This window comes from Triticum dicoccoides, chromosome 2B (genome assembly GCF_002162155.2).
Source record: "Triticum dicoccoides isolate Atlit2015 ecotype Zavitan chromosome 2B, WEW_v2.0, whole genome shotgun sequence".
Lineage (NCBI taxonomy): Eukaryota > Viridiplantae > Streptophyta > Magnoliopsida > Poales > Poaceae > Triticum > Triticum dicoccoides.
Genome location: NC_041383.1, coordinates 192,939,823 through 192,963,944, shown reverse-complemented (window position 1 = coordinate 192,963,944; position 24,122 = coordinate 192,939,823). Strand labels below are relative to the sequence as shown.

At 42.9% G+C, this 24,122-nt stretch overlaps 1 protein-coding gene across 1 annotated transcript; it reads right to left on the bottom strand.

Moving 5' to 3' along the window:
* Positions 1-2,226: 2,226 nt before the first annotated feature.
* On the bottom strand, positions 2,227-10,579 carry LOC119363007. The gene is made up of 9 exons (XM_037628302.1): positions 10,293-10,579; positions 10,028-10,217; positions 9,772-9,832; positions 9,594-9,690; positions 9,244-9,512; positions 9,034-9,155; positions 3,663-3,958; positions 2,670-3,586; positions 2,227-2,508 (listed from the first exon to the last, which is right to left on the bottom strand). The coding sequence occupies exons 7-8, from the start codon at positions 3,940-3,942 to the stop codon at positions 2,814-2,816; spliced, it is 1,053 nt and encodes a 350-aa protein (XP_037484199.1). The 5' UTR covers positions 3,943-3,958; positions 9,034-9,155; positions 9,244-9,512; positions 9,594-9,690; positions 9,772-9,832; positions 10,028-10,217; positions 10,293-10,579; the 3' UTR covers positions 2,227-2,508; positions 2,670-2,813.
* Positions 10,580-24,122: the final 13,543 nt, after the last annotated feature.

Below are 24,122 nucleotides of genomic sequence, written 5' to 3'. Positions count from 1 at the left end.
GTTCGTCGCCAGGGAGAGAGGAAGAGGAGGGTCGATGGAGAGTGTGTGTTGCGTTTTCTTGCTGTGGAGGTAAGAAAGTTGGGTTAGAGGGGGAGGAGGTGGTCCGTGATGGTTTGGGCCAGGGTCATGTGAGGGGTGCTGAGATGGGCCTCGCAATTTCCTCCGCTCGACGGCTCGGCCTCGCGCGCTATGCGCACTCGGCCTCTTGCGCTCGACGGCTCGGCCTCACACGCTACGCGCGCTCGGCCTCGTGAAGGTAGGATCATTCGGACCTTTACTTTAGGTACAAACGTTTGGTATATATCACAGTCCATTTGTTTAACCCACAAACACCATTTGTCATTAAAACCACGAACTCTATGGACAGCAAGTAAGAAATCCCAATTGATCTTATCATAGGCCTTTCAAAGTCTAATTTGAGCATGACCCCCTCCCATTTCTTAACATGTCCATGATGGATAATTTCATGTAAGGAAAGAGTCCCGTCAACAATATTACGACTCTTAATAAAAGAATTTTGTTGTGGACTAAACAACTTATGAGCAAAAGGATCAGTCCTAATATCAGAGTTTTTGGTAATCCACTTATACATGCATCTAAATAGGCAAGTAGGTCTAAATTGTTGTATGGAATTTACCTCAGTCAGCTTAGGAATAAGAGTTATGACTCCATAGTTAAGCCTTTGAACATCCAGCCTCCCCTAAAAAAATCATCAAAGATATGCATAATATGACCCTTAATAAACTCCCGACAACATTGAAAAAATTCAATGGGGGATGTTATCAGGTCGAGGAGCTCTATTACTATCCATTGAAAAAATAGCATGTTTTACCTCTTCCTCAGAAAAAGGTCTAGTTTCTAGTAAGAATAGCATTATCACTAGTAGACATTTTTCCAAAATCATCCCGTAGGTCCTGGTCAATAGCAAACATATTGCCAGGGGCAGGACCAAACAAGTCCTTATAGTACTCAGTGGCAAGCTTTAGGATATTACCACCCCATTATTATCAAGAGAGTAAATGCTTTTTTCCCTCCTCTTCCCATTAACAACTCTAGGATAAAAAGTAGTGTCATTATCTTCTTTTAAGAGCCATCTATCATTGAAATATTGCAACCATTGTACCTCTTCATCAGCATACAGTTCATATAATTCTGAAGGAATTTCAACTTTGCAGCTATAAGCCTCCACATCTACAGGAGTTAATTCCTCGGTCCGACCACTTTGGGTCTATTGTACGCAACATTTCCTTACATTTCTACAAGAGGCTGTTTTCAGGACTCGAACCCGTGACCTCACAAGGCAACAAATTTACCACTGCGCCCAAGACTCCCCTTCATCCCCACCCTTTAAAACATTTCTAAAATCTCTTGAGCTTAATATTCAAAATATCTATAGTATCAGAGCTAGTAACATTTTGTCCTATTTTTTCTAATAATAGGAAGAAAATATTCATGCTTTAACCAAGAGACATCAAATCATTCTCTGGTCTTCTTCTCACTAAGCTGAGACACCCCACTCTCCAGGATCAAAGGATTGTGATCAGATAAATCTCTAACCAATTTAGTAACATGGACCGTAGGGAAAAGGTCTTCCCACGAAGACATAATAACCCTTAGCATTTTTTCTAAAGTGGGACTTTGATGTTTATTGGATCAAGTATACATTCCCCCCCCCCCACCATATATCACAAAAACATTGGTGTTGCAAGAACAAAATTGTAATGCCGGTTATGCATCTTCAGTTCTGTACTACTCTTCGATATTCTACTACCATTTTGAGTTGCACTACAGAGTGTCATTATTCTCTCTCACCATAGAACTTACATTTGTGCATCGAACAAGTGTTAGTCAGTAAATTATGTAACTAAAAAACATTATACAGTTCATAAACATAAAACTAGATAATGTTACCACCAAACTAGCTAACTCGATAAATTACTAGTCAGCTGAGTGTGATTAGAGAGTAACATGTAGTAATTCAAGTAAGAAGTACTCCCTCCGTTCCAAAATAGATAACCCAACTTTGTACCATGGTACAAAGCTGGGTCATCTATTTTGGAACGGAGGGAGTATATATCTTTTCGCAAAAAAAGAAGTAAGGAGTATATATCATCAAAACAATAAAAAATGAATATAACCATAAATGGTTGTAAGCAGTAATAGCCATGAATTAACAAAATATCAGGTGGAATATAGAGTCTTCGAAGGATGAAAAAACATCAATTCACAGGTGTACAAATTACACTTATTCAACGGCCCACGTTTGGTATCCAACTCCGAGACATTACATGTCAAAATATTAGAGTACAAGACAACCAACTCATACTATGGTGATAATCCAACTCCTTCCACACAACTTGACAAGACAACCAAAAACATGTATGCGCTTTCAAACAAAAAAGATTATGCAGTTGACAGGTTAAGGCACATGCAAGGTCCATGTAACTTTCAACTCCTTCCACGAGTTGCAGCATTTGTGGCCACACCAGAGAGAGACAGAGCCTGAGCCTGCACATGCTGACTTAAAATTAAGAACTATTCACTTGCAAGGTGGTAGTATTTTGAGCTCAAGTCATAAAGTGGTATTACTACCAAAGAATTACTTATTTTAGCAGCAAAACTAGAAAAACGAGCTCTATGGTAAAATTAGTTGAATTTACATTACTCACACATATATCCTGTTGTGCAGACTTATCCGAAGAATATACCATTTTGCTTTTGCCTTTGCTTGAATGTGAATTCTCCCTCTCTGGCAGAAGTTCTGGTATTCCAACAGAGTTGACATAACCCAAATGTTGGGGGTTGTACGTTGCCTAGAATTTTTGTGAGCTTGATGCCGAGTTTTCCCCTCTGTACATCTGGCAAGGCATTTCCTCCTCAGACATGCCTAGTCGGTAGCCAGACTGTGTTCCACAGCTCTCCGAATATGTTGTGACTTCTTTCTGCAACATGGGACTGAGCACACCAATCCTAGGAACAGGGCGAAATGGTTTACTCGGACAATGTGGATGTTGATACTTTGCAGAAATATCCATGATCGGTGCACAACTTTCATTGATGATGTTGCTGTCTCTGTACCATATGAAATTTTCTACATCATACTGATCATGCAGATGGTATGAATTAGGAAGTAGACAACGGCTTGGCATGTTCCCTGTAGACACTTCACATTGTGTGAAGCATGTGTGCTTCCACAAGTCTACTGATCCATGAAGATGTCTTCCCTGCATATGGTCACTTGTATAGTAACCCGTCGAAGGTCCTGACATTCTTGGATCGGACATATTTCCTGCCTTTGTTTCTAATATGGATCGGAAACCATTTACCTGGATCAGATTTAATGCACTCTGGTTCCGAGGTTCAATACTTATTTGTGCTGCCTTTTCCGAGTTATAACTGCTCGAAGACGGTAATGCATGGGCAAAAGTTGAAGCCATGCTAGAGGTATCTTGATATTCCACAAAAGAACTATTATTTATAACTTCGTGCACTTTGGTGTTCTTCCTTCTCTTGTAGGTTTTCAACACTGGTGAATGACATTTTGTAGCACCGTTCCTCCGATTAATCGGTGTTGACTCATATGAATCTGAGAAGAAAGAGCAGATAAATTAGGTCGTTTATACAATAAAAGAACATGGGAATTCACCAAGGCGTACACGTACCATTTACAACTCGATCTACTTTCATGGATTCTATATTGTAGGAAGGTGAACGACATTCCTCCGAACCCGTCTCTTGCGATAATTCCTTGCGGACATCATGTTTTAGTCCTCGTGCAAATTCATTCAACATTCTAGCTGGTGTGCTGGTATTATTATGTAATGGTTCCAATTTATGCCTGCAGCTTTCGCAATACCATCGTCGAAATGTTTTTGTAGTAACTAGCAATGAATTGATGTGGTCATCAAATAGTGAACGGAAATTTGAGTCATTCATCTGCATCTCACGAACATACCCACTGTGGCCACAAGAATATTAACTATCAGTGAGGCAATGAGTACATGTAGCTTTGATAAATACATGCAAAAGGAACTGCTAAAGAGAACATATAGGATGGATCAAATGCCAAAATTAGTAATAAATGATTCTGTAAAATGAACCACAAGATCACGTTTTACTTCAATCCATCCACCTGATTAACTACAATAAAAGTGATATCTGTTGGGCCACAACAACAACATTCAAAAGTAATCCATCCACCAGATTAACTAAAGGAAAATTTGACATTATGACTCCCATCCACCAGATTAACCAAGCAAACAAGGAAAAAAAAGCCAAATCATTTTACAGCCATAACTTTGGGATTATTGGTGTTTCTTCTTTTACCCCTCTTACCCCCATGAAACCTGAACAAAATAGAAGCACCTCCCAGCAAACAAATGGATTATGCTAAGCCTGATAATTATGACTCCGTGTGCATGGGCACTGAGGCAATATAATTCTTTTTTATCTAAAGCAAAGCACGACAATTCAACTAGTATTAGAAGCTATGGGGACTAATAACTTGTAGGTCATGTTATGATTTTCATTTTCCAAATAGATCAGCATATCTAGAAACATTAACTATTTGGGATAATAAATTGTTTGGAATTGCAAGTTTCTTGCCTATAGTGTGCAAGATAATCACTTCATAGATTTGGTTATCCGCCCGAAGGCAGTTATTTTTTTGTTTGTAACCTGAAGACAGTTATCTGTCTGATATATTGATCTAAACCATTCATGAATTGTATAAACACTTAAAACCTGGACCCCAAAATCAAAAGTATGATATGCTAACATCTGTTACAAATTATTTAGGCATAGCATACCCCCAACACACATCAAAACTACTATAACATAGCATAGATAGAAGCTTAACGAGATTACCTTATGGAGAAATGGTGGCATTGCCCATTATCTATGTTATCATCATTTACATCAAGAACAATTTGATCAGAGGACCTCTGCTCCATTTGAGAAGTGCTAGATCCAGGTGTAATCATGAAATTCTTCATAACTAGTTTATCTCCCGCAACATAATTATGTTCTTTAAAAGTAGAAGAATGGTACTATCAGTTGTAAATCTATAAAAATAATATATATATATTCTAGCATTAGACACATGAAACGGGCACACACACATACAATTCTTGGACCATAAAAACGATAAACCCTATATAAAATCTATGAAAATCTAGAGAAGATATATGAAAATCAATGAAAACTAAAAAGCCAAGCACATAGTATGACAATTCGCTATGGGGCAACCCTAGAAATTTCCACCTAAACCTGCTAGCAAAAGGAGAGTAACCAAAAAAGAAAGACTTTGAAAACACAAATTGCAAGCCTAGAAAAGTAACACACGATTTGCCATGGGGATACATCTTAAGTTATCGTTATGCATCACACGAGGTTGGAACATGCCCTGGATCATGGCAAATTGTGTCATTTCAAAAAAAAAAGGTTATGGTAACAATTAGATTGTGTGTCATTTCCAAAAACTAATGTTGTGATCATGGCAAAACTGACATGGTGACACATCTTAAGATGATGCTATGCTATCACTTATGCACGGCCACTTTGCATAAGATCATGGCCACTTTATCTAGAGTAGATCATGGCAAATTTGTGTGTAAGTTTCTACATTGGCAACTTGTGTGTTTATCCTGGTTCACAACAAAAAAAAATTGTGCATCGCCAATGTACGTATGGCAAATCTTTGACATGTGGTAGTTTTTATGCATAGACCACGACAACTTTTTGTGTTGAAGATATACAAGATTATGGCAAAAATATGCGTCATTTGCAAAAAAAAAGAGGTTAGGATGCTTTAATAACCAATTTGTTGGCAGAAAATATACCAGGTTGCCATGTTTAAAGAAAGAGGTTTTCCATGTGGTAAAATTAAATAAAAAAACTAGTTGCCATGCTCCAGAAAAAAAAAAGGTTTTCCATGTGATAAGAAGAAATGTTTGGAAATATTTGTTGTGTTATGTTTGCTTACCATACTTAATTTGATGCCATTTTTAAATTTGCCAGCTATTGTGTCACGCTGACACCTGATGGAGCGAACGCTGAATCATCGTGCCACGCTGAGATGTGCCACATTGGCAATGTGCGAAGATTCGCACACGCGGTCCGACAGTATGTCTTGCATCGCGCCAAGAATCGAACGAGCGATCATATGCTACAAATGGGCCTCCCGTGCCGTTATAAACAAATCTGAAGCGGTTTCAACAACCACGAGAGGTATTGTCCTTCCTAGAATATTCAGTTAAACTATCATTTTGAGTATACTTTAGTTGAAGTATAATATTAATTACACCAAAGGAATTAATCTGTAGATGCCATATTCGATGGTGCTGATTACATGCCGATTCCTGATTTTTTTAGCTGTCATCCTATTTTTATGTTAATTTCTCTACAGTACCATCCAATATGGATGGCCCATTTTCTGTAACCTACTTGTAGTCCTCGATATAAGGATCTGATTTTATTGGTAAACAAAATATGAAAATGTTATAGCATATGATCGCTCGTTCGATTCTTGGCGCGATGCAAGGCATACTGTCGGACCGCGTGTGCGAATCTTCGCACATTGCCAATGTGGCACATCTTAGCGTGGCACGATGATTCAGCGTTCGCTCCATCAGGTGTCAGCGTGACACAATAGCTGGTAAATTTAAAAATGGCATCAAATTAAGTATGGTAAGCAAACATAACACAACAAATATTTCCAAATATTTCTTCTTATCACATGGCAAACCTTTTTTTTCTGGAGCATGGCAACTAGTTTTTTTATTTAATTTTACCACATGGAAAACCTCTTTCTTTAAATATGGCAACCTGGTATATTTTTTGCCGACAAATTGGTTATTAAAGCATCCTAACCTCTTTTTTTCTTGCAAATGACGCATATTTTTGCCATAATCTTGTATATCTTTAACACACAAAGTTGTCATGATCTATGCATAAAAACTACCACATGTCAAAGATTTGTCATATGTACATTGGCGATGCACAATTAATTTTTTGTTGTGAACCAGGATAAACACACAAGTTGCCAATGTAGAAACTTACACACAAATTTGCCATGATCTACTCTAGATAAAGTGGTCATGATCTTATGCAAAGTGGCCGTGCATAAGTGATAGCATAGCGTCATCTTAAGATGCGTCACCATGTCAGTTTTGCCATGATCACAACATTAGTTTTTGGAAATGACACACAATCTAATTGTTACCATAACCTTTTTTTTTGAAATGACACAGTATGCCATGATCCGAGGCATGTTCCAACCTCATGTGATGCATAACGACAACTTAAGATGCATCCCCATGGCAAATCGTGTGTTACTTTTTTAGGCTTGCAATTTGTATTTTCAAAGTCTTTCTTTTTTGGTTACTCTCCTTTTGGTGGCAGGTTTAGGTGGAAATTTCTACGGTTGCCCCATAGCGAGTTGTCCTACTATTTGCTTGGCTTTTTAGTTTTCATTGATTTTCATATATCTTCTCTAGATTTTCATAAATTTTATATAGGGTTTATCGTTTTTATGGTCCAAGAATTGTATGTTTGTGCCCGTTTCATGTGTCTAATGCTAGAATAGATATATTATTTTTATAGATTTACAACTGACAGTACCATTCTTCTACTTTTAAAGAACATAATTATGCTGCGGGAGATAAACTAGTTATGAAGAATTTCATGATTACACCTGGATCTAGCACTTCTCCAATGGAGCAAAGGTCCTCTGATCAAATTGTTCTTGATGTAAATGATGATAACATAGATAATGGGCAATGCCACCATTTCTCCATAAAGTAATCTCGTTACGATTCTATCTATGTCATGTTATAGTAGTTTTGATGTGTGTTAGGGGTATGCTATGCCTAAATAATTTGTAACAGATGTTAGCATATCATATTTTTGATTTTGGGGTCCAAGTTTTAAGTGTTTATACAATTCATGAATGGTTTAGATCAATATATCAGGCAGATAACTGTCCTCAGGTTATAAACAAAAAAATAACTGCCTTCGGGTGGATAACCAAATCTATGAAGTGATTATCTTGCACACTATATGCAAGAAGATTGCAATTCCAAACAATTTATTATCCCAAATAGTTAATGTTTCTGGATATGCTGATCTATTTGGAACATTAAAATCATAACATGACCTACAAGTTATTCCCTTTGTGGGATATGTGATATTTGGGATCACATATTTTGCTTCCACTAACGCATTAGTCCCCATAGCTTCTGATACCAGCTGAATTCCCGTGCTATGCTTTAGATAAAAAAGAATCATATTGCCCCAGTGCCCATGCATGTTGAGTCGTCATTGTCGGGCTCAACATAATCCATTTGTTTGTTGAGAGGTATTTTTTTTATTCCAGAGGTTTCAGGGGGGTAGGAGGTGTAAAAGAAGAAACACCAACAAATCCAACTTTATGACAGTAAAATGATTTAGCTTTTTTCTTCTTTGCTTGGTAGAATAATGTTGAATTTTCCTTTTTAATCTGGTGGATAGATTACTTTTGGATGTTGTTGTGGCCCAATAAATATCATTTTTCCTTGTAGTTAGCCAGGTGGATGGATTGAAGTAAAACTTGATTTTGTGGTTCATTTTGCAGAATCATTTATTGCTAGTTTTGGCATCTGGTGCATCCTATATGTTCTCTTTTGCAGGTCCTATATGTTCTCTTTTGCAGGTCCTATATGTTCTCATAGAAGAAGAATGTGGAGGGAAGTAAGGTTCAATATGTCACAAATTAATCAAACACATGACTCCTAAAATTCAGATCATACATATATATCGAAGGATATCTAGCAATAGAATAACAAAAGAAATATAATTGAACTGAGCACATCACAATAGACAAGAGCTGAGCGAAGAAGGTAGCACAACGGTAATAAATATGAAAGGCATATTTCATCACTGGTGTGCGATAAGGATTGGGTGTAAGATTTATTTTCCTTCGGCCATTTCATCAAACATTTCGTATGCATAAGCCAAATCAAAAGACGGTAAAAATGGATCGAGGTAATTGGCCACCTGGTTGCATGTGTCGAGTCATAGCTTCATGGGAGCTACCTGTGTGGGTGATGAACTACGAAGCATCTGGAAGCAAGCCAGGAGTGTGTGGTCCATGAGCCATCGAGGCTGTACTCAATCCACTGCTTTAATATCAGCACAGGTTGCACGTTACTGGAGCAACATTATGGTGCAGCAGAGCAACAACATCAAAGAACATAACTTTTTTACCTAGGTTTGGTGCATGAGGTGTATGGCGGACATTGTAGTACATGAACAGGGTAGAAGATGAGTGGTGGCTGGAGCATGATGCTGATGACGGCCGGAGGTTGTCGGGGATGGCGGGGACTGATTGAAGACAGCAGCAACTGGTTGGTTGGCGAGCTGATCTAGAGGCAGGGTCGCGACTGCATCGGCTGGAGTCTGAGGCCGTCGATTCAGACAAGCCGACCTAAATGCAACAGCAGCAGCTCCCACTACTCGAGGGGAATGTTCACTATCTGCAGTAACATTGGAAGGCTTCAGATGCACATAGTGTCCAGCATCAATGCAAAATGAGAAGGAAGTTGCACTAAACAAACCTCCTCCAAAGTTGTGTCTTCCTCTGGAAGCAAGTTGCAGAGCACATGAATATGCCGCACATTTCCTAACATATGGCGATGGATCCCTGACACATTTCTTTACAGCAACAGATAGTCTGATACAATCAGAGCAACGAATGCAATCTGAAGCCATGGTGTGTAAGGCCCAAGACGTCACCTTTATGTGTGATAAATCATTCTTGAATATGCTAATGGAAAGGAGAGCTTTATTCTGGCACCTGCGATAATAGCAAGAAAATTTGCAGAATCACTTCCAACAGCACATGGCAATTACTCAAAATTCAACTAGTTGCAGGATTCAGACTTATAAGGTAGTATGATCTTTGTCAACAACATCAGAAAGAATCTCTGTTTGCATGTCAAATAGTATGTAATTGCAGCCAGCAAATTCATGGTTCAATCGAAGCATTTACCAAAAGAAGATATTGTTTCTCCGATCAAACATGCAATGACCGCATGAATCTAGCTGGACCAACAGTAGTTGAGCTCACGTACGTGATTACTCCGACCTGGCTCAGTTACCAGGAAAAGGTTGGCTCGCTTCTCCGTGTCTCGGAGCAGTTAGAGGTAGACGAACTCCACCGCCGCCCCATTCTTGACCACCTGCGCCGCCCGATTGCAAATCAATTAGAATTCCGCCCAGAAAGAGACGAAAGCAGGGGAATTTCCGAACCAAACCTGCGGGAAGAGCGCGTCGACCTGTCGGCGCCGAATCGGGAGTCTACGGAGGCGTCGTCGGTCGGTCGCGGTCGTCGTGGAACTGCGCGTCGCTCCCCATCCGCCCCATCACCCACGAAACTGCCGCACCGCGCTGCTCGCCTGCAGATCGAACGTAGCTCGATAGCATTACCAACCCTCTCCGGCCGCGGCGGGGAGGCTGGGAGGAGCGGATCTCGACGGCAGCGAAGAGGTCGGCGAGGGGAGAGGGGGGAGGGCGTGTCCGTCCAGATCTCGAAGACGTAACGGTTGTCTACAGTCTCGGCCGACATCGAAAGGGCCTCCTCGGCTGGCCCGGTATTTACATGGGCCGGACCACAGCGTATTCATATTTTTCTATTCTCTCCCCAAAATATGACAGATTCGGGAGCCCCTCTTGACAATTCTTAAAATACGGAACAGTTTTTAAAAATGTGATCAAAATTTGAAAATTCTAACATTTAAAGAAATCACGATATATTTTTAATTTATTTTTAAAAAAGGAACTTTTTAGAACTCCGAGCAAAATTTGGAGAAAAGCAAACGATTAGATATGTGAAAAATTTCAGAAATCCTGAATATTTTTGAATTTGTGAACAAATAGTGAAAACATGAACAGTTTTCATCTTCTGCGCACTTTTTGGAAAATGTAAAACATTTTGAATTTTTAAATAAAAATTGAAAACATGGAAATAAATTTTGAACAAAATTTTAAAAACACAAACAATTTTATAAAAAATAAACATATTTTGAAATTCACTATTTTTTAATGTATGATTCTTTATATTTTAAAGGAATTTTAAGAAAAATCCAAATATTTTTGGAATAAAGGTTTTTTAAAATAAATTTAAAAAGGAAAGAGAGATAAAAAACAGAAAAATGAAAAGAAAAAAGAAAATGAAAAAACCAAAAGAAATCGAAAAAATGGTGAAAGAAACAAAAAACCGATTCAGGGAACCTTCTTTCCAAAACCGGCTGCCTCGCTCGGGTATAGTGGGCCGACCTAAAGTCTCGCACTGGGCGTTCGCCTGTGCATTTGCGCGAAAATTTGACGCAACGAATCATATAGGTTTTCCCGTTGTTGGGTGTTGTACACTGCCATCCCCGTCTCCTCCCCAAAATTTGACACCGGCATACAACCTTCTTCTCCCCCTTCGCACTATAGATTCCAATGGCGACATTGCGCGGTGGTGGATTGATTCGCTCGAGGTCAGTCAGCAGCAGAGGAGGGGATGTGACGACTGTTGGCGACCACCGTAAGCGAGGGAGGAGCATGGGGATCACGCATCAGATTGATCCCCGCGCCGGAGATGAGTGCAGTGGCGGTGGCCTCAAGCGGAACTCGCGGTAGAGTGTGATAAAAGTTAATAAATTCTCACAAATGATGTCTGAAAATTAGAGGTTAAAAGTGATGGATTTGGTCGCTGATGTTGCCTATTTAATGATGAACAACCATGATTATGGTTGCTGCACTTGCATAGTGCTGCTGCCAAGTGATGATAATCTTGAGAGTAGAGATAATTATGGCACGTCTCTTTTTGGGTAAAAAAGGGTTTTATTTTGTAATTATAGAATTTATATTATAATCAAGAGGCAATATGTCCTCAATATACGGGGCCTCTACGGATCCATACAACTGTGCTATGTGCCAAACAATCTGCTACATTTAGTATGACACACCTCTTTTTATTGGGAGCAGATACACTTGCTTTTGGATCTTTAGTATCTCTATTCAATTATCCCCCTGTGGTTGCATTTTTTTAGGAATGATTGCATTGTTTCTTTAATAGAATGAAGTGTAATAGAGAGCACATTTTATTTCCCTTCTTTTTGTAAATGATATGACCATTCTATGAGAAATAAAGTCTTTTACCCATAAAAAGTGTAATAGAAGAGAGAAAGATGCCGCTTTCCTCTCAAAAACCCAGTTGTGATTGATTTTGCTTTTTTAACACAGTACAGACGCACGCGCTCATATAAACGCGCATACACTCACCCTTATGAACGCATACACGCACACTCCACCCCTATGAGCACCTCCGAGGGACTGAGCCGGCATATCATCTTGGGATTTTACGAAGTCACCTTAGGCGCTTCGTATAGTTGACTGGAATGTCTCCGCCCACTGAAAGCGTATCGCCGGAAAACCTGAAATAAATCAAGAATAAATGCACGCATCAGGAATTAAACCCTGATGGGCTGAGGATACCACTGTCCACCTAACCATCCCAACCACAAGTTGGTTCGCGTGATTGATTTTGCTGACTATATTGGCAATTCCTCTGTTGAGTTGTACTCCCTCCATCCTAAAATATAAGGTGTATTCTTATTTTTAAGTCAAACACATGCTTGTTTGACCAAGTATTTTGGAAAAAGTATCAACACCTACGGTACCGCATTTGTATAATTAGATCCATCATGAAAACTATTTTCATATTTTATTTATTTTGTATTGTAGATGTTGCTATTTTATTCTGTAATCTTGGCCAAACATACATAAGTTTGACTTGCACGAAAATCGATACACCTTATATTCCGGGATGAAAGGAGTATTGATCTTCTTTGCGAAGTTTTTTTTTTCTAAGGTACTTAAAACTACTAGCATGCATGATGCAAGTGTGTTGCGACGGAGCCATTGGATCAGGAGGTCGAATACCCTTAGTGTCTTTGAGTCCGTTGTATGATTTACGATTAGTAAAAACAGCAAAAGTATGGTAAGAGGCATGCAGTGTCAGAGAATTTAAAACACCAATGGTAGGTTGGGAAGCGGAACTAAAACCAAGATCGGTTTTTAGTTAAAGTCACACTTTTGTGTTTGTTATTGTGCCTTCTATAAAGATGTTAGTCTCATATGAAAGTAGTGTATAAGAACTCCTGCATACTTCTCTGTTAATTAATAAAATTTGGGTGTGCTTCGCTAGAAAAAAAAGTAAACAAGATGTACATTCGCCGGCCCCAACATGCGAACCTTGCAGCTCCGGTCAACGTAAAAGCACTAGCAGGTGAGGTCGTGATGCCGGGCAAAGCTGCAAAGCAGCTATTCTTCTTACCTGAGAAGTACGCGAACGCCACCGAGGCCGGCCATGAACGCCAGCGGCACAAATGAAGCGTAGAGAACGCAACGGCGTGCGTGCTCGCTGCCTGCCAAGGCGCCGGACATCCATGCCATCGCAGCGACGGCCTCCGCTAAGCCAGCAGCGCCGGCGGAGACGACGGAGGCGTAGTAGGCGAGCTTGTGGCCGTCGAAGATGCCGGTCGGCGCCTTGTACAGAGCCGCGGCGACCGCCATGCACGCGGTGGTGAAGCCGATGGCGAAGATATCACAAAGAAGTTCCTGAGAAAGTTCCTTTGGTTGGAAGCCAGGATTGTGGAGTTTCGTATTTTGTACTCTAAGTAATAACTGGAATGTATATAAGAGGATGCTTAGATACGTTTTAGTCCCATGACTAAAAGTAGTGAGACTAAAACTTGCTAGCCTCACACATGCCTGGATACAAATACTAAATAGACTAAAATCAAGTTAATGAGCATTTATTATCCTCCCAACCCTCCAATCCAGAACTCGCATGTGTTAAAGGAGAGGAGTTAAATGAGGAGAGAGAGGACTAATCTACATTTTAGTAGGGTTCTCCTGACTAAAAATTTTTAGTCTCAAGACTAGTTCTAGCCTCTCTTTAGTCAGGGGTGATTGGAACTTTTGCCTCTAAAATAGACTAGTTTTAGTCAGACTAAAAATAGTCCCTTGGATCCAAGCATGCTCTAAGTTCAATTGGACAAGACTATCTGTATGATAATATCATAAGTTTATCACCCCCAACCACGATGTCCTCACTTCACAGCTAGGGGCGGAGCCAGGATTTGAACATGAGGGGGGCGAAACACTATTTAACATAAAAGATTATATATCACTGTATGTTAAACTCTCAATGATAGCATCGATGATAAAGCATAGAATTATGGTTCGTAACTATATTAAAAAACGATAGCTCTCAACAAACTGTTGAAACTTGAAGTTGAAGCAATTGGTTCCAAAAAGTATTTACCCCATCAGTTGTTGTTGTCTTTCACTTCATCTTTAACTACTATAAAAAAGATGCATAATTACTAAAATCATTTACTATTTTGTATGAAGCATTAATTAAGTACATTAAGTTCGTAAGTTATAAAAAATCCTATTACTATCGTTTCAAAATAATTCGATTTTTAGGTTGATCCTAAGTCAGACTTCTTCAAATTTGTGGAAAAATATAGCAACGTCTGAACACCAAATTAGTTTTGTTAGAACCTTTGGAAAAGAAAATCATGCTATGTACTTTTTTATGTTGATCTTAGCATATTTTTTTATAAATTTGATCAAATGTATGTTACTCAACAAACGTAGAACTGTAATTAATTTGAAACGGTAGGATGTAGTATGTAGTGTACCTGCATCTGTTCTGCTCACCGGCGTCTACCCATATTTGCTCCGCCTGCGTCTAGCCCTCCCCGCACGTCGACAGCAGACTGTAGATCAATGGACGGTGCTGGCCAGCGGCAATGGCGAACGCCCTAGCCCCTAGCAGGACACACCGATGACAAGCGGCAGCGACGGCCGCGAAAGCCCTAGCAGATGTGACACACGTACGTCCGCACATATCAATCGATCGATCTGATTGATCGATCTAAAAAATAATAGCCAGCCACAACCACCGTACATAGGTTATTGGGTTATATGGGCTTCTCTACTTCGATGATGTTTCGGTTAATTGCTAACATATGGGCTGGGCTAATTATGCAATTAGTTCTGGCCATTAGGCATATACAGTACATACTATCTACACGAATTGTTGAGGGGGGCAAGCGATTGGCAGGGGTCTGACCCCTGCTCGCCCCTCCCTGTCTCCGCCCCTGTTCACAGCTTGGACGCTGATCCTTCCCCGCATCTCCGTGAACTTCTGTCGTTCCAAAGACTTTGTCAGGATATCTACAAGCTGATCGTCGGTGCAAATGTAGTTGACTTTAATCTTGCCTTCTTCCACGCAATCTCGTATGTAGTGATACCTTATATCAATGTGCTTACTTCTATCATGATGCACTGGATTCTTACATAGAGCAATCGTGGACTTGTTGTCAACATAGAGCACCACTCCTTCCGGTTCCTTGTCAGTGAGGTCACCGAGTAGCCTTTCTAGCCACACACCTTGACCCGCCGCGGTTGCAGCTGCAATATGCTCCGCTTCACAAGATGATAATGCGACCACCTTCTGCTTTTGTGATAGCCAACTCACAATGCTTCTTCCCAAGAAATATGCCACGCCCAAGGTACTTTTACGGTCGTCAATATCTCCTGCCAAGTCGCTATCACTGTAGCCAAGTAGCTCCACCATCTCCTTCCGCTTTTCTCTCAAATAGACACAACCGAAGTTAGTTGTCCCTTTGATGTACCTGAGTATTTGTTTCACAGCTGCCCAATGTTCTGTCGTGGGTGCTTCCATGAAGCGACTCACTACGCCAACGGAATAGGCCAAGTCCGGTCGTGTATTCACAAGATACCTTAGGCTTCCGACCACACTTCTATACTCCGTTGCATCAACCGTGGGTGCTTGGCTCCTCTTGCTAAGTTTAAGTCGAGGCTCCATTGGAACATGACTTGGACTGCAGTCCTCCATGCTACAAATTTCAAGAATCTTCTTTGCATATGCCTCCTGGCATAGTGTGATTCCCTCCGTCTTTTGATGTACCTCGATCCCGAGATAGTAAGTCAAGAGCCCTAGATCACTCATCTTGAAAAGCTCCTTCATTTGTAGCTTGAATCTAGCAATCTCCTCCTCATCTGCTCCAGTTATCAAGAGATCATCAACATAGATGCCCACTAGGAGACGATCCTTGCCTTTACCTCGTTTATACATAGCATGCTCTAGTGGACTTTTCTCAAAACCAAGAAAAACTAGTGTACGATCAAGCTTGATGTTCCACACCCGAGGAGCTTGGCATAGCCCGTACAATGCCTTGTGTAGTTTCAACACCTTGTGCTCCTCTCCCTTTTTGATGTAACCCGGTGGTTGCTTCACATATACTTCTTCTTTCAACTCCCCGTTTAAAAAAGCGGATTTAACATTCATGTGATGTAGCCTCCAAGATTCTTGAGCCACGAGAGCTATAACTAGCCTCACCAATTCCATCCTTGTGACAGGAGTGAACACTTCCTCGAAGTCTACACCTTGCTCTTGCACATATCCTTTGGCTACGAGCCTTGCCTTATGCTTCACCAAGTTTCCTTCGGCATCTTTCTTTACTTTGTACACCCATTTGAGCCCTACGGTTTTATGGTCGTTGGGTGGTTTCACGAGTTCCCATGTATTGTTGGGATCGATCCTAACTCCTCATCCATAGCACGACGCCAACACTCCTCCGTATTTGCGTCTTCAAATTTCGTCGGTTCCTCGACGCTAAGTAGACAACGCCGTCCTCTTCCTTTAATTTTCACAGGATTTACTTTTGGAAGTGCTTCCTTTGGATATAAATCCACCACTGGCCGAAGACGGACTGGTGTCAGCGGACGTTCCCTTCTCTCCTGTTCAGTCAAAGACGAAGTAACATCATCTGGAGTTGCCAAACTCCCGATTTCTGGCGATTGGAGCACTCCTGGACTGGCTGTACGTCCACCAGATGAACCAGTTGAGATTGGTGTTCCTTCTCCTACACGTACAAGAGAACTAGCCAGCTCATGTGCACCACGTGGGCTTCCCAGGCTGGTTGATGAGCCACCTGGGCTTTGAGGTGGACAGCCTCCTGATGGGCTTCGTCCAGTGCCTCCACGCATATGTGAACCACCAGGTCGAGCGCCGCTGGCGTTGCCTGGCGTGTCTTCAGGCGCACCAGCCGGTCCTTCTTGCTCGTGCGCGCGTGACGCAGCGGGAGTAGCTGGCGCGTCTCCATTTTCTGTCGCGTTGTCCGCACCGTTTGTCGCGGCTGACGTCTCCGGTTGATCACCAATGTCTGCATGCTCGTAATCGTCGTAAACAACATTGAAAATATCATCGGAAGATGGGTATACCGGCTCGGTGGAGTTCCAATTCCATGACCTTGCTTCTTCAAAGACCACGTCGCGCGTCACAACCACCTTATTGGTTGAGGGGTTGCACGCACGGTACGCCTTCGTGCCTTTTTCATAGCCAACCAACACCATTGGAGTACTCCGATCCGCCAATTTGCTAGTATGCCCACCCACCATTTTCACATGCGTCACGCACCCGAAAGTGTGGAGATGATCAAATGTGGGCTTGTGTCCGTACCATGCTTCGTACGGCGTCATCCCAACCACACTCTTGGTTGGAGCCCGGTTCAGCAAGTAAACGGCCGTATTGACCGCTTCACCCCAAAACTTGCCCGGCATGCCTTTGCTCTTCAACATGCTTCGTGCCATCGCCACCACGGTTTGATTCCTCCGTTCCACAACACCGTTTTGCTACGGTGAATATGGTGCCGTAAAATACCTCTTGATCCCTTGAGCTTCGCAAAATTCCGTGAATGCACGAGACTTGAACTCACCCCCCCCCCCGATCAGTATGAAGGGCCTTCAGCTTGGCTTCAGATTCTACTTCAGCCGCCATCTTTATTATCCTGAAGACTTGCTGAAGTCGTCGACGACGAGCAAGAAGTATCTGTTTCCGGCAGGTGTGGCCGGTGTAATCGGTCCGCACAAGTCTCCGTGGACAACTCAAGAGCTTTACTCGCTCTAAAGTTTCCCTCTCTTGGGAACGGGGCTCGCCTTTGTTTCCCAATGAGACAACTGTCGCACACTTGGTCGACATGATTGATGCACGGTAGACCATATACCATCTCCTTTTGTCCAAGTTGCCGAAGAGCCTGGAAATTTAGATGACCGTAGCGCGCGTGCCACTTCCATGCCGAGTCGTCCATGCTCGACAGGAGACATACCGGATCCACACGATCCAAGTTGAGGACGTAGAGCCTGTTTGGTGACCTCTGCACCTTCATAATCAACATCCTCTGATGATCATACCCCCATAGAAAGCCATCTTCAAGCACAATCTTGCAACCACGCTCCTCGAGCTAGCCAAGACTTATGATGCTACTCTTTAGCTTGGGAATATAGTACACATCTGTGAGTACCTTGTGACCGCCATTCTTCAACTCAAACAAGACAGTACCTCGCCCTGCAATGTCAACGGTCCGTCCGTCACCGAACCGAACCGTGCCTCCCACCGAAACACTAAGCTCAAAAAATTGGTCCTTGTCGCCGGTCATGTGGTTGCTAGCGCCCGTGTCGAGGTACCACACGTGCCTCGACGTGTTAATCCTCTTCTTATCGTGAAGATAAACTGCCTCCTCTATGAGCGTGACAACCTTTGTAGCCGGCGCCTTTGGAGCTGGACTATCCTCATCCATTAGCTCACATACTTCGACCATGAGCATCATGTCTCCATCATCGCCTCCTTTGGCCATGAGAGCTTTTTCCTTCGGTGGTTTCTTGCACTCCGACTTGAAGTGCCCCATGATGCCACAGTTGTGACACTTGATCTTGCGCTTGTCGAACTTCTTCTTCTTTGGAGCGTCGTCGCCGACGTTCTTCTTACTTTGTTCTTTTGGCGCACGATCTTGGCGAGTGTTGCTGCTGGAGCCCTCGCCACCTCTCCTTGAGTCCAGCGCCAACCATTGAGCCCGTGTGAGCATGACATTCTCATCATTCCTCCCATCCCCGAGACTGTACCGCATACGCTCGTCGTGAGCCTTGTAGCTTCCGACGAGATCGTCGATGGAGAGAGTCTCGAGATCGATGCACTGCTCGATCGCCGTGACAATCTGCAGGTACCGGGGAGGGGCTGCGCGCAAGAACCGCTGGACAACCAGGTCTCCGTGAGGTTTTCACCAAGCGCGCAGATCCGATTGACGAGAGTAGCCACCCGTGAAGCGAACGCATCCATGGACTAATTGTCGCCCATGACCAAAGTCTCATAGTTCCTTAGGAGAGTTTGGAGAATGGCTTGCTTGACGCGGGTGTGTCCCTCGAACATGAGCTTCAAGGTATCCCACGCTTCCTTCGTCGTTTCTTTGGCGATCAGGTGTTGGAGGACATCCATCGGCATCACCGAGTAAATCGCTGACGCCGCCTGCCGATCCTTCCGGTGCTCGGCTCCCTCCTTCTTGAACGCGTCACCTCCTGGATCGACCGTGTCCCATAGCTCGTTGGCGTGGAGACCACACTTCATGAGGGCCTTCTAGACCCCGAAGTTCTCGCGATCAAATCGTGGGTACGAAGAACTCGCCGGAGCAGCAAATACTTTAGCCGCATCGGAGTACTCCGCCAGCTGCTTGTTCTTGTCATCGTCCGTCATGATCCTCCGTTACTATAAGATCAACCTTGCTCTGATACCAATTGTTGGCACAGACCCGACCTTGACGACGTTGTTGTCGAGTACTTTCCGACAATATGCAGCGACGTACAAGCTACAGCCGATTGCTTCCGGCTGCTTCGACAGAGACGAGCACACGCACGTACAAGTCTAAAGCTAGCAATCACACGAGGACACAGGAGACGCGAGCGATGGCTAAAGGCCCGTGTCGAGCCTTTACTTTTTATTGCTTTGATCGATCTGGTCTGATTACATGAGGGTACAACAGTATATATATTAGCTAAGCTAGTCCTACTAGTCCTAGTCCTAGTCCAAATACAAATCCTACTTGGTGACTGTACCAAGTCCATACCGGACTGGTCACACTGCGTGGTTGACTCCAACAAAGTTAGTATCATGTATGTGATACTACTGTATGAATATGATACTACCTCCTACAATGAGGCGATCGGTCCTATGGTTGGGGATGAATCTGAAATCTAGTCTGTTCAAGCAAGGATGGTTCGGCGGTGACGGCCAGGGCCGACCCATAGGCCGGGCAAATGGGGCGCCCGCCCTGGGCCCTTGGAAGGCACGGGCCCCGGCCTAGGTATTATTTCCTCCATAGGTAGGAAGCCCAGAAAAATAGTGACAGTAAAGAGGGATCTCAGCGTCGATCTCGTGCCCTTTATCGTGCTCCTCGACTCCTCTTCCCCAAAACAGCGCCGCCATTCGCGTGTCGTCTCCGATGCCAAGATCGCCGCCGGCCATTAATGGAGACTAAAGGCGCAAATCGGCCCCCCAATCGTCTCTCCTTCCTTCTTCAAGGTTCTGCCCGTTCCCCATCAGCTAGATGTTGGAGAGGAGACAGTACATGTTCTTCTTTTCTTCCTCCCCATAACCCTGTCCCCCTGTCAATTATATAAGCGTGCCCTCCGACGAGGCGACGACTCCATACCTGACATCTCTTCTTCTTATCTTCTGCTCTTCAGACTTTCGTGGATCTAAGTGTTGGGTTTCGTAGTAATTTCAAAAAATTTCCTACGCACACGCAAGATCATGTGATGCATAGCAACGAGGGGAGAGTATTGTCTACGTACCCAACGCAGACCGACTGCGGAAGCGATGACATGACGTAGAGGAAGTAGTCGTACGTCTTCTTGATCCAACCGATCAAGCACCGAAACTACGGCACCTCCGAGTTCGAGCACACGTTCAGCTCGATGACGATCCCCGGACTCCGATCCAGCAAAGTGTCGGGGAAGAGTTTCGTCAGCACGACGGCGTGGTGACGATCTTGATGAACTACAGTAGCAGGGCTTCGCCTAAACTCCGCTACAGTATTATCGAGGAATATGGTGGCAGGGGGCACCGCACACGGCTAAGGAATAGATCACGTGGATCAACTTGTGTCAACTTGTGTGTTTAGAGGTGCCTCTGCCTCCGTATATAAAGGAGGAGAGGAGGGGAGGCTGGCCGGCCAAAGGGGGGGAGGCGCAGGAGAGTCCTACTCCCTCTGGGAGTAGGATTCCCCCTCCAATCCTAGTCCAACTAGGATTCCTCGGAGGGGAAAAAGAGGAGGAGGGGGCCGGCCACCTCTCCTAGTCCTAATAGGACTAGGGGAAGGTGGGGGCGCGCAGCCCATCTAGGGCAGCCCCTTCTCTTTTCCACTAAGGCCCACTATGGCCCAAATAGCTCCCGGGGGGTTCCGGTAACCCTCTCGGTATTCCGGTAAAATCCCGATTTCACCCGGAACACTTCCGATATCCAAATATAGGCTTCCAACATATCAATCTTTACGTCTCGACCATTTCGAGACTCCTCGTCATGTCCGTGATCACATCCGGGACTCCGAACAACCTTCGGTACATCAAAATGCATAAACTCATAATATAACTGTCATCGTAACCTTAAGCGTGCGGACCCTATGGGTTTGAGAACAATGTAGACATGACCGAGACACGTCTCCGGTCAATAACCAATAGCGGGACCTGGATGCCCATATTGGCTCCTACATATTCTACGAAGATCTTTATCGGTCAGACCGCATAACAACATACGTTGTTCCCTTTGTCATCGGTATGTTACTTGCCCGAGATTCGATCGTCGGTATCCAATACCTAGTTCAATCTCGTTACCGGCAAGTCTCTTTACTCGTTCCGTAATACATCATCTCACAACTAACATATTAGTTGTAATGCTTGCAAGGCTTATGTGATGTGTATTACCGAGAGGGCCCAGAGATACCTCTCCGACAATCGGAGTGACAAATCCTAATCTCGAAATACGCCAACCCAACATCGACCATTGGAGACACCTGTAGTACTCCTTTATAATCACCCAGTTACGTTGTGACGTTTGGTAGTACCCAAAGTGTTCCTCCGGTAAACGGGAGTTGCATAATCTCATAGTCATAGGAACATGTATAAGTCATGAAGAAAGCAATAGCAACATACTAAACGATCGGGTGCTAAGCTAATGGAATGGGTCATGTCAATCAGATCATTCTACTAATGATATGACCTCGTTAATCAAATAACAACTCATTGTTCATGGTTAGGAAACATAACCATCTTTGATTAACGAGCTAGTCAAGTAGAGGCATACTAGTGACACTCTGTTTGTCTATGTATTCACACATGTATTATGTTTCCGGTAAATACAATTCTAGCATGAATAATAAACATTTATCATGATTATAAGGAAATAAATAATAACTTTATTATTGCCTCTAGGGCATATTTCCTTCAGTCTCCCACTTGCACTAGAGTCAATAATCTAGATTACACTGTAATGAATCTAACACCCATGGAGCTTTGGTGCTGATCATGTTTTGCTCGTGGAAGAGGCTTAGTCAACGGGTCTGCAACATTCAGATCCGTATGTATCTTGCAAGTCTCTATGTCTCCCACCTGGACTAGATCCCAGATGGAGTTGAAGCGTCTCTTGATGTGTTTGGTCCTTTTGTGAAATCTGGATTCCTTTGCCAAGGCAATTGCACCAGTATTGTCACAAAAGATTTTCATTGGACCCGATGCACTAGGTATGACACCTAGATCGGATATGAACTCCTTCATCCAGACTCCTTCATTTGCTGCTTCCGAAGCAGCTATGTATTCCGCTTCACATGTAGATCCCGCTACGACGCTTTGTTTAGAACTGCACCAACTGACAGCTCCACCGTTTAATGTAAACACGTATCCGGTTTGCGATTTAGAATCATCCGGATCAGTGTCAAAGCTTGCATCAACGTAACCTTTTACGATGAGCTCTTTGTCACTTCCATATACGAGAAACATATCCTTAGTCCTTTTCAGGTATTTCAGGATGTTTTTGACCGCTGTCCAGTGATCCATTCCTGGATTACTTTGGTACCTCCCTGCTAAACTTATAGCAAGGCACACATCAGGTCTGGTACACAACATTGCATACATGATAGAGCCTATGGCTGATGCATAGGGAACATCTTTCATATTCTCTCTTTCTTCTGCAGTGGTCGGGCATTGAGTCTTACTCAATTTCACACCTTGTAACACAGGCAAGAACCCTTTCTTTGCTTGATCCATTTTGAACTTCTTCAAAATTTTGTCAAGGTATGTGCTTTGTGAAAGTCCAATTAAGCGTCTTGATCTATCTCTATAGATCTTAATGCCTAATATGTAAGCAGCTTCACCGAGGTCTTTCATTGAAAAACTTTTATTCAAGTATCCCTTTATGCTATCCAGAAATTCTATATCATTTCCAATCAGTAATATGTCATCCACATATAATATCAGAAATGCTACAGAGCTCCCACTCACTTTCTTGTAAATACAGGCTTCTCCGAAAGTCTGTATAAAACCAAATGCTTTGATCACACTATCAAAACGTTTATTCCAACTCCGAGAGGCTTGCACCAGTCCATAAATGGATCGCTGGAGCTTGCACACTTTGTTAGCTCCCTTTGGATCGACAAAACCTTCCGGTTGCATCATATACAACTCTTCTTCCAGAAATCCATTCAGGAATGCAGTTTTGACATCCATCTGCCAAATTTCATAATCATAAAATGCGGCAATCGCTAACATGATTCGAACGGACTTAAGCATCGCTACGGGTGAGAAGGTCTCATCGTAGTCAATCCCTTGAACTTGCCGAAAACCTTTTGCGACAAGTCGAGCTTTGTAGACAGTAACATTACCATCAGCGTCAGTCTTCTTCTTAAAGATCCATTTATTCTCAATTGCTTGCCGATCATCGGGCAAGTCAAGCAAAGTCCATACTTTGTTCTCATACATGGATCCCATCTCAGATTTCATGGCTTCAAGCCACTTTGCGGAATCTGGGCTCACCATCGCTTCTTCATAGTTCGTAGGTTCATCATGATCTAGTAGCATGACTTCCAAAACAGGATTACCGTACCACTCTGGCGCGGATCTTACTCTGGTTGATCTACGAGGTTCAGTAGTATCTTGATCTGAAGTTTCATGATCATTAT